We start from the raw sequence: 17,369 nt of genomic DNA, 5'->3' as shown, positions 1-17,369 counted from the left end.
TTATTTGCACAAAAACCTTTTATGACTTTAAAAATATGAATGTCAATCATCATCTATAGATCGGATTTTAATAGAATTCCTTAAGACAAAGCCGCCTTCACTTATTCAAAGCACACATGCTTTATACTTTATGGATTAGCACCTTTAAGTGACAATTTGTTTCCACCATTGTCAAACTATGCGTTTAACCCTAAAATACTATCATACTGTATAACAGAGCTACATTTCTAATAATGTAAAGTCTGTATGCTGTTGGCGCTATAGTACTTTCCCACGTTTCATTAAAACTGATAACAGTTATTTAACTCCGAGTTTACACAGCACAGTGTCAGAAAAATCATGGAGGTTATTTATTGCTCAGTGTGACAAACTGCTGGAAATGCATGAAGAAAGAGTTAATACCGTAGCCTAAAAAAGTATTTACACATCCCAGAAGTCTTCACACAAACAAACTTCAGATGCTTGAATAAGTGACTGAGTTTTGCAACATGCTGTGACATCCCATGACTGGCTTTTTCCTTCTGCGGTGGCAAGGTGAGAAGAGTCATGCCAGCGACGTATTAAAGTGAATAAAGACAGAAAGACAGCATGAAAGAATGAAGAAAAAGAAGATTTTTAAAAAAAAAAAAAGACCTAAATTAGAAAACTGCCGCTTATGTGAGTCTGTGCTTTCATGCGACACATAGAGTGTAATTAAATGCAGACGGGCAACGCTTCAAGACAATGCTTTTGCTTTGGTGGCTTCCTCTGAAGGGTGAGATAGCAGAGAGGGTATTTCAGATGTAGCCAGCATGCGGTTAGAGGGTGTGTGTGTGTGTGTGTGTGTGTGTGTGTGTGTGTAGATGTGTGTGTGAACATGCAAGTGTGTAGGTTTGAGTGGGTGGAAGAGAATGTAAAGACCGGGACAAAGCACATAAGAGAGGCAGGCAGCAAAGAGTTTTTACACAGAGGAACACACAAACTATAACACATCTCATACAAACACACATGCACACATAAACAAAAAGTCTTTTTTAACAACTAATAAGATTGAAACATATTAATGGAGCATATTTACTGTAATGCATTCTGCACCAAATACTCGTATTGGTGTCTGTTGCACATGTAAACATCAAGATAACAATGAATTTCTGTATTTATTTTCATTAATAAAAGAGATAGTTCATCTCAATGGGATTTCCTGGTAAAATAAAGGTAAATAAAATAAATAAACTATACTGTAATTTGCTTTCCAAAACCCGCCAGGAGGCTTAAAAGGCAAATTTTGTTGCTTTTGTTTTGTTAATCACCAAAATTACACCATTTATCGAAGCCAGACACTGTAAAAACAGAAGGATTCACTACATTTTCAACTTTCAGACAGTTTCATAGCTACTCATCTGTGAGTCACTTTATTCCACGTCTCACTTTTTTAAAAATGCCAAAAATAAACTGTTTGCTCTCACTACATTCTGTAAAAAACTAAAAATTCGGCGCTAATCAGCACAACCAGGAAGTAATACATGACTCACAGGTGACCAAGAGTCACGTGACAAAAATTAAGAGACTTTTCAGCTAAACTGGGCTGAACTGCAAGTTGTGTTTACACAGAGCAGATAGGAGAGAAGTATGGAAACAAAAACACAAGTAGTAAAGTATGTAGAGCGTGTAGAAGTACCATTTCTTCTCCAGTGTTTGTAACACCTGTGGGCACTTTGATAAATGTGTATATGTTGATTCCATTTTCTTTTTTTAGGCAAAACAAGTCATCAAAAATTTATTTCTTAATGATTTATGGCATTACAGCCGCTTTCATTGCTCAAGACGTTTTTGAGTTCTCTTTGCTTCCAGCTATGGCTGTGCTGTTTCTATGAAGTTGCAGGACTTTATATTGCTGTGAATATTGAGCCTACAATGAGGAAAAATATGACAGCAAAGATAAACTGCTTTGGGTTAAGATGGTTAAAAATATATACCTAAATAGTTGATAGTACTCTCACTGAGAATCACTGTATGCTACACGGCTATTATTGTAGTTACTTGCACTTTTAATCATAAATTATGATAAAATAGAATAAAACAATAATATAATTCAACTAAAACTGTCTTGTACGAATTTGATTATTGTTAATATTTGAAAACAGAAAGTCAATTTTGGCCATATTTCACTTTAGAATAAAATCCAGTGCTCTGCTTACTATTTATGCTCGGACATAACAATAACAACGCCACGTTTGTGTGGCAGTTCGCAGATAGATTTACACAACTCTGGCGAGTAAAGAGTAAAACAACACCTAGAGTTCGTTTAAACAGCCTGCATAAAGTAGCACAGTGGAGAGAAAGTCCCTCCTGACAAACACTGGCTGCTAAATATTTGTTTTATGACTGACCCCAGAGAGAGAGAAGAGCTGCACTTCCATGCCAGCAGTTGCTGCACTTCGCTGCACAGCAAAGATTATCTGACAAGGCATTTTAAAGAACTGTGGCAAATGCTTCATTCAGTACAACAAGCCTCTTTTCTCTTTGCACAAATAGTCCAGTCCACACAGATCAGGCGTTACATGCTTCCAAAAAACATCAAAGCTGTTAGGACGTGTCAGGCAGGATTCCCTCATTCCAAACACTGATCTCAAAAATATAACTGTCATCAGAATTGTGTTTAATTTCCTTGCAGATTCTTACATGTACTGATGCAGAATATTTGATTGCTAATAATTCTTCAGCTAAAATATTACAAGTTAACCTGCGTCACAAGTTTTTCTTTCCATGTTATTGCACAACTATCAAGGTAGTACAAATATTTCCAAAGCAAATATTAGTAGACTAATACGCTTTTAGATTATATTACCACACTTGGTTCTGTTACACACTAATCGAGTCAACAAAGACATAAAACAGTTCTATTTTTCTTACTGACATCTACACCATTAGAGTACTTGTCATAGGATAAAAGTCAGTAATTTAAATTAATGAAACTTCAGGGGAAATGAGAACATTTATAAGACACAGTGCAGCACATTCTTGAGCTTAACATATTGTGAAAGAATCATTAATATATATCGAAGGGGCTACAGCTTCGTCTGATACATGAAGCAGAATTTCTCTGACAGACAGATCTTTGGCGCGCTCCTCTCTCATCCATTATTAATTTTCCCTCACTCATGTGGACCTGATAGTTCAAAGTAATTACAAATTCATAGGAGATGCTCAGGCATGTCCTCTCCCGGCCGCCCCGCTACTGAGGGAGTAGCTTTCTGCTTGTTATCTCTTTTTCTACTTGTGCATAACTCTAAAAACACATATAATTTGACTTACAATAATAGGAGGGTGGCGATCTGTCACTTCCAGTTTGACCAAATTAACAAATGAAAAAAATGGCTCTGACAACCTAACTGAATATTTGCCAGTAGTCCTGTTTATCTCCTGCAATCTGAAAAGGCAGCAGAGGAGACAAGCCTCTGCAGCGTCATTAGATTGCAGAGGCTGCAGGGGAGATGAGCGGTGGAAGAGGAGAGAGAGACTTAGTTTTTTGGTATAAAAAAACTCTTCGAAAGAACCCAAATGCTGCATCTTAGAGGCACTATATCTGCAGCTTCTTCTGAGCTTTAGAATCTAGATCAAGATTCTTATGTAGAACAGCAAACTGAATTAAGATCCACAAGATGAAGCTTTTTACTCATACTGTCCACAAACACAGGCATTTCTAATATCCATCCATCCATTATCTGTACACTGCTCAATCCTCAGAGTCGCGGGAGGGCTAGAGAATATCCCAGATGACTTTGGGTGAAGACAGGGGACACCCTGGACAGGTCTGTTGCAGGGCTACATATACAGACAGACAATCACACTCTCATTCACACCTTTGGACAATTTAGACTCGCCAATTAACCTCAGCATATTTTTGGACTGTGGGAGGAAGCCGGAGTCCCTGGAAAAAACCCACACATGCACAGAGAGAACATGCAAACTCCATGCAGAAAGATCCTGGGAAAGCCGGGACATGAACCAGGGATCTTCCAGCTGCAAGGCAAAAGTGCTAACCACTACACCACTGTGCAGCCCTGTTTTTTTTTTTTTAATTTTTAATAACAATTATTTCATATCATTAATGCACTGATGCCACTTACCTTGAGAGAATGGTGCTTACTCTCATGTAGTATCATCTCCTCAGATATGACGAGGGTTCGGCTGCACAGGTCAAGAGGCTGGACACAGAACAACAATAGATTCAGTTTTGGGACATTATTTTGACAGTCATTTGTTTCTGACTAGTATTTTTAAGGTATTTATCTGAAACCTTAAATATATATTGCTTGTATTATTACTCTTACACATTTTTAGCCCTACTCTCATGAACATATGTTAAGCATTTTTCAAGATAAAATCACATAATAAAACATTGCATTCCAATCGATAAGGTAAAAAGTTACAGTACCGAATCCATTTTTGCCTGTCAAATCCAATCGATCTGCTTAACAGATTTTTTTACTGTGGGAAACAACTGCAACTGATGCTATTGAGACAGAAAGTGAGTTGCGACTGAGAGGCGGTATGTGTGGTCGACAATGACAAGACACTTGAAATAAACTAGCGCTGCGAGGTGGGAGGAGGGGACTTCCTCTGAAGTCCAGGGGAAGACAAAGAGTGCATGCGTGATATTTGCATAAGATTTGAAACACGGTCACAGCCGCACGTTTCTGTATGGCTTTGTGTGGTAGAGGAAGTACCACCACAGTCCCAGCATTTTCAAAGGGGCTCAAAACAGCAAAAGTGTTCGACATGTTGCATAGTGCGACCTGTCTTATCTTCAGGACAGTCTTAACTGGTCACATTTTACACAAGATATTCATTTGCATTTCTGTATATATGCAGAACTGAGGTTTTATTTAGCAATGACACATGACTTAATGCAACTGTTTCCTAATTTGTGCTATTCGTGTATTAGGAAAATATGTCCAGTTATCATCCTACTCAGAAAGTGTTCATTAATATTTGTCTGCACACAGCTACATTTTTGGAGAGACAGGTTGAAAAGGTCACACAGAACACAAGTGAAAGCCAAAATACGTCATTCAGTTTGGTTAACACGGCTCATTTTGTCATACTGCATCTAAAAGAGAAGGTATGGAAATAACCATCCTGACTGCTGGGATTGGAACACTGATCTCCCTTCACAGACAGACTATCAAGCGTTGTGGTCTACAGGCAAAAACACCACAAAAAGTCTGCATGACTAAAATGTGTTATGCGTGAAAATTGCACCCAAATGACTTTCAAAGTATGAGAAGCTGAGACAGAAAGGTCAAAGTATTTCCTAACTGCAAACCTCAAATGTCTGTTTCCTTTTCAGCTAAATGCGTAGGGGGAAACAAACCCAAGTAGTACAACGCCATCTTTTGTAGGATTACATGTGGGTTTCTGTGTTTGACTTTGGAAAAATGGCTTTCAGAGTGCAGTGGTGACCTCTGCTACATCTGCAGATACACTTATTTGCTTTTGTTTTTTGAGGTTTCAGATCCAGTCAGAACTGTCTCGTATTTGTCCACCGAATATATTTTCAATAGGCAGCACAATGCTAGTCTGGCTGTGTGCAAAGAAAACAAGAAATCACTCATCCTCAGCTCACTAATCAGCACAATATATCAAGTTAATCTATATGAAATCCAAACGGTAAATCAGTATGCATTTCGGTGCAAAGGCTAAAAGCTGTATCAGGAAGAGGGCTGCACTGAAAATACAAAAATGCATTTTGGGTCAATATATAACTGAGGGACTTTTGACGCCCATGGGATATATCCTGCATACTCTGGTTCCACGGCCAAATGTTGGCCATGAACATTGAGTCATTCCAGATCACATGACCTGCTCCATATGATGTCATTTCCTCCTGAAGAAAAGACGGAAAAGACTCCAAGGCTTTCTGAGTTATTTAATATAAAGTAGTGTGTGAGTCAAGTGTGGATTTATGGCATGTCAGCAGGTTTACTACTATATCTTTAGAGAGAACTTTCGGTTTCACTTTTACTTAATTGAATATATAATATTCAGAAGAATCTTTCTGTAAAAATGCCATGTGCTGTTTGGCTATAGGCGGCCATGTTGATTTTAGATCTGAAAACAGCAAAAATGTCAACTACGATACCTGTCAACTATGATACAAAAAGTCCTGCAATTATATATTGACCCTTTTAATTCAGTGTAAACAGTCACTAACAAAAAAAATCCATAATACCATAATGCACAATCACAACAATAAAGCACATACAAACTGGCCTACCTGAACAAAGATGGGAAATATAAGGATCTTGGGTGCTACTTTGACATATCCATAGTTGCCGTGTGGAGTATGTGAGCGGACGATGGTGCAGTTCTGGTAGTTGGCAAAATTGGAATTCTGCTGTTGGTAGTTGGCTATACCAGCATTAGTGGATGTGGAGGTGGACGACGCCTTTGATGTCTTGGAGTTGTTGGATCGACGGAGGAAGCCGGTGCGACTGGAGAGACCTCCGCCACCACCACCCCCACCTCCACCTCCACCACTGGTCATACCTCCAGAAAACACCCCACTGCCACCACTCTGGGGCTGTGGACCAGAAGTCTGCCGAGTGGGGTATAACCTGGCGGCTGGGAAACAGAAAGAAGAAGTAAGTGAGAGTAAAAACACAAGTTAATACTGAAACTATTTATGTCAGTGTGGAATAATGTAAATGTTTTATCCCTTTCGGCACAAAATGTGATTGTATATTCACTGCAAGTTGTGTGAATAACAAGTCTTAAAAGAGCTCATTTTACCTAATTTATTTCCTTTTGTTTCTGGGGGTGGCTTGAGTTTTTGAGATCACGACAACAAAAAGTGTCCAGACTTCAAAATCTCACATCGTCCTGTTTCTCTCAGTCAAAAATCACTGTCAGAGATCCTATAGTATGAGTCATTTTGGGTAATAGGTTCATTTACTTCCATGCCAGGAGCTCAATGACGAGATTGTTCTCGAAAAAGTATGCTAAATGTGGAGATGAAGCCCAGAACCTCTGGGCTTAGCTTAACGTAAAGATTGTGACGGGTAAAATATTTCTGAGGAAAGGCAACAAACTCCAGCTACCAGCACAAAATCATCATGGATACATAATTTACTGAGCCTCAACAGTATTGTTCATCCACTGTAATTCTGAGTGCAGTTTAATTCAATGCTAGGGTTTATTCATTAAAATTAACAATTACCTGAAATGTGAAGTCAAAAATGAAATTGACATTGGGTTACATCCAAAAAAATAAGGGTCCAAAGCCAACTTAAACAAAGGCTTGCTGCCAGAGTTCATTGAAGCCATTTTCCAAAATACACAATATGTATACAAATATGAACACAATATACAGTGCACATCTTACCTAACGTCCCCTGGTTGTCTTGATAAACAGGCCTCAAGATCTGAAAGCAAAATAGCATGAATTAATATTAAAGAGGCTTGCTGCAGCAATGTGAACATCTAGAATAAACACATTTTAAAACAGTGATCAATGTTTGATTACTAAAATTAAATGCAATTCTGATCTTCTATGACAACATCAGTAATATAATGTGTAGATATAAGGGGTTGCCACATGACATTTATTATTTTAAAGGGAAATCCATAAAAGTGTCAAGCTGGACATTGTCATTTGCAGTTTGTTGTATGACATTCAGTTTAGTTTCTAGGACTCATTTGGATTTTACACTGAACTCAAAAGCTCCCATGGGTTCTACTTGTCGTAACACATTAAAATCTACTGAGGAAGTAAAGACAGAAAGCTGCCACCACTTCACATGTTGTTCAGATTACTAATACAGTCAGATTAGAATTTGGAAAATGTCTTAAATTATATATTTTATTAGCACACATTTCTGCCAGCCTTGTAGGAAGATTATGGGAGATTCTGCCCCTTACTAGGATAAATATTTCCTCTCATGTGGCCTTTCAAAGCTCTTTGTTTGTCGAGCTAAACTATTGTGTCGGTGTGATATGCCGCCAACATGACCCATTTCCACGGGGCTCTCAGTATATTTAGCCTGGCCAAGACAAAATCTCACCGAGTTCCTGCCTCCTCTTTTGTCTGAGATAGAAGTTGTAGCGATTTGAAGAGGAAGGTTTGTTCACTATGCTGGCATGCACGTCTTTTCCCTCAAGCTGTACAGTGTCTGTCATTCCTCTGAATTGGCTTCTGTTCTTTCTTCTAATATCAGCCTGATCTCATGTTTCAGATTGCTCACAGCACAGATCCTTTGCCAAACATTGCTGTGCACTTTAACTGAACCTAAACCTGAAAAGCACACAGATGAAGGTGGACACTGCATGAGGCAAACACAGACACACAAACACACAAGAGTAGCTTCTACTCACAGTCACAGAAAAAAAAGCATGAGTGAAAGACAATTTAACAAAATTATACAGATGATATTAAAGGATTTAGTGAGTTAGAACTGTTTTATATATGTCAAGCAGCTGTTTCGAGACTGCAATCAATAAAACACAGAGGCCACTGCTGCAAGGTCTCAGACACTCTCTGAATGTTTTGATTCAGCATGTTTGTTACTCTGAGGTGGTTCATAGGTTAGTATTAGATTTTTTTAAAAGGGGTGTTAGCTGAGGAATTCAGATCAGTCTTTTTGATTTAATGACTTTGCTTTATTTTGTTTTAATGATCAAAGCTTTTACCTCATACACAAGATCACTGAAGGCAAAAAAAATAGGTACATGCTGTATAAAATGTCATATACATTGTGCATGTACATGCATGTTATACAGAAACTGCATATTAGGCAACGGACCAGCCTTGGAGTATGAGAAGTCTCATAAAGTGATGTAATAAATTTGTTGAATTCTTTCTTAAACAATGTACTGATGTATAATTCATGGCACACAGGTAATAAATCTATAGAATATCTGGAAGATAAATGATGTAGGTACATATGCATTGTTTTCCTACTACGACCTGTGTCTGGTTGGTAGCATGTAATGTAACAAATGTTTCCACAGCTTCACATAGTACAGGATTATAATCTATTATTAAAAGCTATATTTTATATGTGATTGTCTCCTCTCGCTTTTTAGTCTATTACTCAACATCTTCGTGACACTAAACTACATACACAGAATGTACTGTGTTGAAAACAGGTGGTAAAGCACAAACCAATGAGACAACAGTAACCCAAATGGCCCAGACACACACAGTCCATCTATCTACCAGCACCAGGGATGAAAGGTAAGGACACATATCTAGGATGAGCCACCATATGACCGTGGTGAGGATGAGGAGGACGGAGAAGATGATGAAGATGCAGCCCACCACCAGTCTGCGGTACCTGGCTTCCAGGGTTGATGGGCGCCAGGATGATGTAGTTGTCCCCGTTGGAGGCCTTCACCCTGGTTCCCTTCAGCGTGGCGGTGTGAGGATGGTGGAGGTGTCTCGGTTTCCCATCCAGCTCCTCTGCAGACCCTCCCTGGGCCCCCCACGCCAGGGTCCCCATGCCCAAGCCGCCGCTGTTTCCAGCTTCGGAGCCGTTGACCAGAAGCCTGCGGGTGGCAGCGGCACGGTGGTGGGCCGGGAGGGGCGGCACGGCTGGGGGGGTTTTGCTTGGGCCGACATCTGGCGCACGCCTGCGGGTCGGTGGCGAGGGGGCGTCGTAGTTCGACGTGGACGGTTTGTAGGAGGGCCGGTGGATGAGGCCTTCAAAGTTAGGTTTGACTGAGGGGCCGGTACGCCACACCACCACTGTGATCTCATTGGCACTGTTTCTGCAACAAGACAGAGAGAAGATGATTAACAAAATGTCGAGTGACTAAACATATTGTAAATAACTGGAAAACTAAAACCATATAGAAACCATGAAACATCTTGTCAAATATTAAACAAAATACAACAGCAGGCTAGTTTCTTATTGTATTTGCACATCAGCAATACAGTAAAATCACATTCCAGAGAGAAATCTATGCAAATCTATTATGCTATTGACTATAACTGCATCAATAAAGCATAATTTTAGTATTAAAGTATATATGAAAGAACTCAGCGAGGAAACAAGGTTTCAAACCCTTAATTGACATAATGTTGTTGACTGCTGATAAATCATTGACATCTAATCGCAGAGCAATTCCATTGTAAATTGTATTGTTATTGGCTTTTCTAGTTCATGCAGTCATACACACCAGAATGACTAATCTCTATCAACTGTGATGGGAAAATGAATTCAACAAACCTCTCAGTCCATCTGACAAGCTTGCAATCATGATATCATTGCTGCTAAGCGGTGAATATGTGTGTGAAAGGGATTCTTTCGGCTTAAATCTGGCCATAATCCTTGTGTGTGTTACCTTATAGCATGAGCTAAGTCCACACATTTCCACTGCTCCACTGGTTGGCCGTTTAGCTGCAGGAGAGTGTCCAGCTGCTGCAGACCAGCCTGATCTGCTGGACCCCCTGCCAGAATGAAGAGGCAGAAAAACTTCACATTTACACACATTCAAGCTCCATTTATGCTTTTTAGGAGTCATACACAAGGTCTATAATATATTGAGCTTGTTTCTTTAGTCTTGGAGGTGCAGAAAGGCAAATAGTTGCACGGAAAAAACAATAAAATAGCAATCAAGAATTCAAATACTCAGTTTTTTTATGGAACAAAGTGTGTTTTGCATCCCTTTCATTTCTCCACAAAGACAGTAACAATGTTTTCATGTTGAGATTCAGCACCTTGTTCAAAGACATGGCAACTGGGAGGACACCTGCCAAGACGGGAGCTTAACTTCAAATCATCCATCTGACAGACAGTAACACCCAGCAGCCTGAGCTGATGCTAATGTTAATACTCCAAACTTCGGCCAATGGAATAACAAAATAAATCACCCACGTGTGACATAAAACTTTTGATGGAAGATGTAATTATGAGATGTCAAACTCAGAGGCAGCCTGATAAAGCGGTTAGGAAGCATGCCACATGGGCTTAAAGTTCCTGGCTTGACTCCCAGGAGGCCAAATCTTTGTTGCAAGTCATTTTTCTTCTCTATTTCCCCACATTTCCTGTCTATTTCCACTATTTTATTTACAAAAAGACAATTTCAAAAAAAGAAAGAGATGCCAAATTCATGTCAATAATGTGAAACACAAAAACATACATTGCAACTATAAACTGGAATTCAGGAAAACATCAAATACAGTCTCCTATTTCAGTCTATATACAACTTATGTCCCTTTCAGTCTCAAGGCAAATTCATGGCACAAGTATTACTGAAACTAGATATCTGGGTCAATATATAATTGAGGGACTTTTGAAGTCCATGGGATATATCTTGCATACATTTTTAATAAAAATAAGAAAAAAACTAATGTTTTCTGTGTTCATTATGATCATGTCCTCACAAATTCCAGAATTATTTATCATGGAAACAATCACTTATTAATAAAAAAAATGACTGGATATCACTAAAATGTCAACTGGATAACTGTCTGATTTTAATAACAACCACCTTCTAATTAGCTAAACAATAGTAAAATTATCTCATTCAAAAATTGTTTTGATTGTGTTCTTTTTATTAAGTTGAGATAATCATGACAGATATTTCTTTTATGCCAATATATCAAATTTCACTTTCAACTAAGTTCCCCATTACAAAAACACCTCTCAAGGAAGTGTGTTAATTCCAGATCACATGACCTGCTCCACATGATGTCATTTCCTCCTGAAGAAAAGACTGGCAAGACTCCAAGACTTTCTGAGTTATTTAATATAAAGTAGTGTGTGAGTCAAGTGTGGATTTATCACAAGTCAACAGGTTTACTACAATATCTTCATAAATAACTTTCAATTTCAATTTTACTCAATTGTATATATAATATTTCGAAGAATCTTTCTGCAAAAATGCCATGTGGTGTTTGGTTATAGGCGGCCATGTTGATTTTAGGCCTAAAAAACAGCAAAAATGTTAACTGTGATACCTGTCAACTATGTTTGTTACAAAAAGTCCCACAATTATATATTGACCCATCTACTGTTGGTAGGCCTGTGAATGAAGATTAGACATCGGCATCAGTCATTATTACAATCAAATCTGCACTGAAAAACTAATTCTGTTCATGAAGCAAAAATATTTAAGTAAAAATACTGCAGTTATAAATAAGACCTTTCCATCACATGAGAAATGTGGGTCTAGAAAAAGTGCAGTTTGTTATTTTATATCTTAAAATAGTGAAAACCTCACATTTTAACCCTCTGAACTCCAAAACCCACTGACATGTTTGAATGGCAAAAACATATCAGAGCAAGAAACTGTAAAAACAAAGACAAAAAGTGTAATAAAAATACAATAAAAGAATCTCCTCTGAATCATGAGCCAAATTTAAGCTTAAAAATTGGGATTTTAAATCAAAATAACTTAATTCAAGGTTTTTTGACAAAATTTCCTGAACTTTTGGGGTGAATGGGGCTGAACTGCAGGTTGTGATTACACAGATCAGAAGAGAGACATGCATGGAAACATTAAAAATGTCAGGAGTAAAATATCAACAGTAAGTAGAGCCACCATTTTTTTATTTCTTTCTTTTTTAAGTGTTAGTAACACCTGTGGGCACTTGCGAAAATGTTGTACATCTTGATTTCAGGCTTTTTCGTTTTTTTAATAAAACAAATAACCAAAGAAATTCAACTTATGTTTGTTTCTTTTTCATGATTTATGGCATTATAACTGTTAGACTGCAAAAAAAGAGTTTAGGGGCAATATTTTCTGTCTATTTCTACCTATGGTTTCTGCTGTTTCCATAAAGATGTAGAACTTGAGCCCACAATTATTAAAAGTGTAGCAGGAGCAAAAAAAAAAAAAAAAAATGCCCAGAAACAGTTTGGGATTCAGAGGGTTAAACAACAGTCCTTCAGTAGACAGCTGAGTTTCATGTACACAGACATGTGCATGCGAAACTTGCCTGGATCAACAGCCTGCACCCTGACAGGGGAATCCGAGCAGATGGTGAATCCATATCCATCCTTTCCTCGAAGGATGGTCACCTGAAGAACACACACACATGCACACACACAGTCATTTTGTGATTCAAAGATGGGAACTGACCCTCTCGACCTGCTACCTGAGGAACTAAAAGTAGCATGCTGGTAAAATAACCGACTTCCTTCCTACAGGACGATTAAGTAGCTTTGTATTATGCTTCCATTTCCTATTAAAACTGTCTTGACAGCAGTTTCCCGGTGAACCCAATTAGCTGACTTAGTAGGAAAAACATCTCCAGAGATAAAAATAAACGCAATCTTTGTGTAGTAGTTTGGGCAAAAATGGAATAATCCTCACAATTGACCAAAAGCGGATGGCCTAATAATTCATATCTATACCTAGATAGTGTACACTGGCATCCCTATGGTACTAGATAATCCAGCTCTTAAAATGCATCACAGAAAAAAAAACAACACAGAAATGTGTGTGAAAATAAACATTGTCTCTCTCACACACACAAAAATCCAAATAAGTGCAGAATAAAGGGGAATAGAAAAGCTATATGTGTGTGTTTGTGGATGCAATGAGTAGTTCTAAGACTAAATCTCTGGTACTCTGATATTTGTGTGTTTGTTTTTTCAAGCTAATTAAGATTAAGAACTTCTTTTATACAGCTTTTATATGAAGCACTGCAGTTGTGCATCATGAAAAACCAAGAAAAACAATAACAGATTAAGTAATGTTAGACTTTTGATGAAGTTGCTTTGATTGTGAGATATTCTGAAGTACAAAACCTCTATCCAAATATAATCAAACTATTCTCCATGTGTATTTTTAGTAATTTAATCCTACACTGTCAATCCATAAATTAAAAAATGAGTGTGTGCAATAACAGATATGGAGAGGTTTTACCAGAATACAGTGTAAAATCTGGGATTTATGCTTAGAGTTTAAGAAATCTCAACATTATGATATATTTCAAAAACACAAGACAGAACATTCATCACGTCAACACACACATGCATGGACACGCAGAAACAATGCTGATGGCTCTTTCCCTTTGTCTCTCTTTCTCTTTCTTTTTTTTTTGTATCGTCAAACATTCAGTACCTGCACACCAAAACTCTGAGCCAAAGTCAACAAAGTTCCATCCAAAACATCTCACTTTCCATCTCATCTGCTGACAGCCAGGGGCCCAAAACACACAGACATTTCATGCTTTTTTTCCTCTCTTTCTTTCAACAAAACTGCATGTACATGCTGCTAAATTACAAAGTCTGCCCATGAGTGAGATGCAGCAAGTTTGAGAAACACACTGATTATTACAGAGCCTGAAGCTCATGATGACCCTAAAATGTCGGGTGCATTTGATGTTTCTTATAGTCCAATGATTTTATGCGCCCTGTGTCACACTGTTATGTGTAACAAGTTTTCCACCATATTTCTCTGACGTTCAGTCTCCTGGATTTGTCTCTATTTCTGTCTATAGTGCACGTATGTATGGCTCATCATTAAATTCATTTGTGACTGTGACAAAAAAGTAGAAACATATGTTAAAACTGAAAAAGTTAGTATAAAGACAGCCAGATATATTGCAATTATCCTAAAGTCTGGTTGTGTGACAAGCACAGAGAGAGAAGATGAGATATACAGAGACACAGAAACAAAGGAGACTGACATTAAGAGATGTCACTATAGTGGTAAAAGAGGGCAGTGTGACTTCAAAAAGTGGCAAAAACAGAGCAGATGACAAAGACAAATAGACTAACAGGTGGCACAAAATACAACATTTCAGCAGAATTAAGAAAGACAAACAACAAACAGTTAGTTGTCACATTTTGAAAGACCAGCTTGAAATTGAATATGTGATATAAATCAGAGGAACGCAATGGCTGTGACTGAAAATGAACAGAAGTGAAGCGGAGATCTATCGGTCATGCTTCATCTATCCGTCTGCATCTACGTTTGTGCCTTTTTATCAAAAGCTTTTTCAGACATTGTGTCCTTTTTAGGGGAACTCACAGAGCTGCCTAATGTGGACTGATTCATCCAGAATCCAGAGCCTTTGCAGTGTTAATTAAATTTGTAAGGATTGTTGAGTCCGAGAACTTGGACTACCTCGAGTGTGGCTTTTAAAAAAGCAGTCCAATGCCCCTTTTTTCCAACTCCTAAATGAAAGCACTCGGATTCTTTTCAAATTGAAAAGAGAAAATATTCCAATCGATCATTATGAACGCTCTTTAAGTGATTTTTTTCTTCAGTGCATCAATCACAAGACATATTAGTGAAATGAATGAAGATAAATGAAGGGGAAAAGTTGCCAGCCTGCATTAAATATTAAAATTGTGTGAGCAGAGCATTATTGATGAATGAATAATTGAAGCATATAAGAACTGACAAGACTAAAATTTGAGATTAGAACTTTCTTGTGATGATTTAGATGCACCCTGAGGAAGAAAACCTTGCAGTTCATGTGTGTGTAGCATGTGTTCATGCATGAGTGACGGAGCTGTTCCCTTTTTTACACTCATGCCTCAGTGCTTCCGCCATCATCTCAGACTGGTCTGGAGCAGAAATCTTGCCAATCTCCATCTGACTATCATAGCATGCGTCTCGTCAGTGCAGGAGAGGCAACACTAAACCCCGACAGGTGCACAGAGACTAAATAAAATCTAACAACGACCTACACACGACACGATCAGACAGTGTTTTCTGGGCCGGTGCGTTCAGTGACTATAGGACAGTAAAACCCACACACACATCTGACATGTGTCACGCTGCATTTTTGTAAGCGCAGTCTTGCAAATATTCTCAAGATGTGATTTTTAGTCTATTCAGCTTCTGCTCTTGTATTCTGTTCCCCCAAGTCAACTAAATTTTTATTTATTTATTTATTTATATATATATATATATATATATATATATATATATATATATATATATATATATATATATATATATATTATCACATATATTTTCTTATTTTTTAATGAGCAATTCAAATGTGGGGTCTCAGCTCATATCATCACCAATATTTTCTTCTTCTCCATTTTTGCTCTCCACCTCCATCATATCCGTCTCTCAGGATAAATAATGTAAAGGGCAGCAAGCTGGTTTTCCCCTTTCAAGAAAAGCACATCCCTCATATCTCCTGCGCTCGCTCACGAGCACGTTTTCTTTTTCCGGGTGTGCAGGACACGCAGCTGAAAGTGCATTTTCCTTTGCTACACTAATACCAGGATCCAGTAGTGCGTCAACAAAGATAACACCACTTCAGTTTCTTATTTAGTTTTCCTTCAGAGTTCGACCGTTTGTGCACCTGGTGTTAGAAATTATTAGTCTTACTTTATATTTTGCAAGTAATTTACGAAAGCACTGATCAGATATCGCGCTGTCTCGTTCTCTTGCTCACACACAAACCCCCCGTCTTCCTCCCACTTCTTTGTTTTTCACCACAGACACACCTGAGGCAGCCTACATCCGATGCAGAGGTGACACAGCCCGTGGATAGTGTGCATCACACCACCACCTCCTCCTCCTCCTCCTCTTCCTCCTCCCTCTCCAGTGTTCAAGTCCGCAGCCAACACGCAAACGCTGCGACGTTGACTCTCCACCTGGCCGGCGCCTCTACAGCCCGAGTATCGCCACAGCTTCCTCTGTGCGGCTGAGTGTGTCCTCCTGGGGCTGTGCTCCGGTGGCTCCGTAGACTTCAGGGTGTTGTGGATCATCTCGACTGTGACAGCTGCCCAAAGAGCTGCTGGGGTGACTCTAGTCCCGAGGTGTCCAGGTGACAGTCCAAGCCGAGGTGGCTCTTGATAATAATATTGCTTTTCACCTTGAGGGAAAACAAACAGGAATCTGTCGAGTGTAACAAAAGCGCTCCTCTGAGATATCTTTTCAGGCAAATTGGCCTTCGCTCTGAATCACCTTTCCCCCAAATGAGTCTCGATTTAATATTCTTGTCCTCTCTGCAAAATTGGAATCACTCTGCCACTGACCTTCAACAGCACTTTTTTCCATTCAAGGTTTGTCAGTAATGACAAGTTTGCAGTCTGTACCTATTATTTCATCCACAGCTTCATGTGCTCCACTTCTCTGCCTTGAAACTTCAGTTCCTTTTCTTCTGTTGTTTATCTTCTCCGTCCTCTCCTTCTCCTCTCACGTTTACTCTGTCCAGTAGTGCACCGTGCAGCTCCTTGCTCTGTTGCCTGAACAGCAGAAGTTGCAGTAGCGGCTGAGATCAGCTGTGTGAGAGCGTGGCGGCGTCATGTAGGCGAGACTGGTGCTGGCTCGGCCTGCTCAGGCCACACTGTAGCTCCTGGCAGGGGCGCTCATGGGAACTCTTCAACAGCAGAAGAATAGGAGGAAGTGCCTCCCACCGCTACCCCCCTCTTCCACACACACACACACACACGCACTTACGC

General features: G+C 39.0%; 1 protein-coding gene across 4 annotated transcripts in view; it reads right to left on the bottom strand.

Moving 5' to 3' along the window:
* The window catches only part of rgs3a (regulator of G protein signaling 3a), a 164,073-nt gene that overhangs the window by 95,311 nt on the left and 51,393 nt on the right, over positions 1-17,369 (bottom strand). For 3 of the 4 annotated variants that reach the window (XM_023287277.3, XM_023287280.3, XM_055019248.1), the window contains 6 exons: positions 12,926-13,007; positions 10,327-10,432; positions 9,318-9,750; positions 7,367-7,406; positions 6,260-6,606; positions 4,110-4,187 (listed from right to left, as the gene is read on the bottom strand). In XM_023287277.3, coding sequence (XP_023143045.2) covers positions 4,110-4,187; positions 6,260-6,606; positions 7,367-7,406; positions 9,318-9,750; positions 10,327-10,432; positions 12,926-13,007 — 1,086 coding nt within the window. Of the gene's footprint in view, positions 1-4,109; positions 4,188-6,259; positions 6,607-7,366; positions 7,407-9,317; positions 9,751-10,326; positions 10,433-12,925; positions 13,008-16,409; positions 17,267-17,369 lie in introns of those variants that run through there. The other variant, XM_023287279.3, reaches the window with a different exon arrangement.

The sequence above is a fragment of the Amphiprion ocellaris genome, chromosome 17 (assembly GCF_022539595.1).
Source record: "Amphiprion ocellaris isolate individual 3 ecotype Okinawa chromosome 17, ASM2253959v1, whole genome shotgun sequence".
Lineage (NCBI taxonomy): Eukaryota > Metazoa > Chordata > Actinopteri > Pomacentridae > Amphiprion > Amphiprion ocellaris.
The sequence above is the reverse complement of the archived record's forward strand: the minus strand, read 5'-3'. Positions and strand labels throughout refer to the sequence as shown.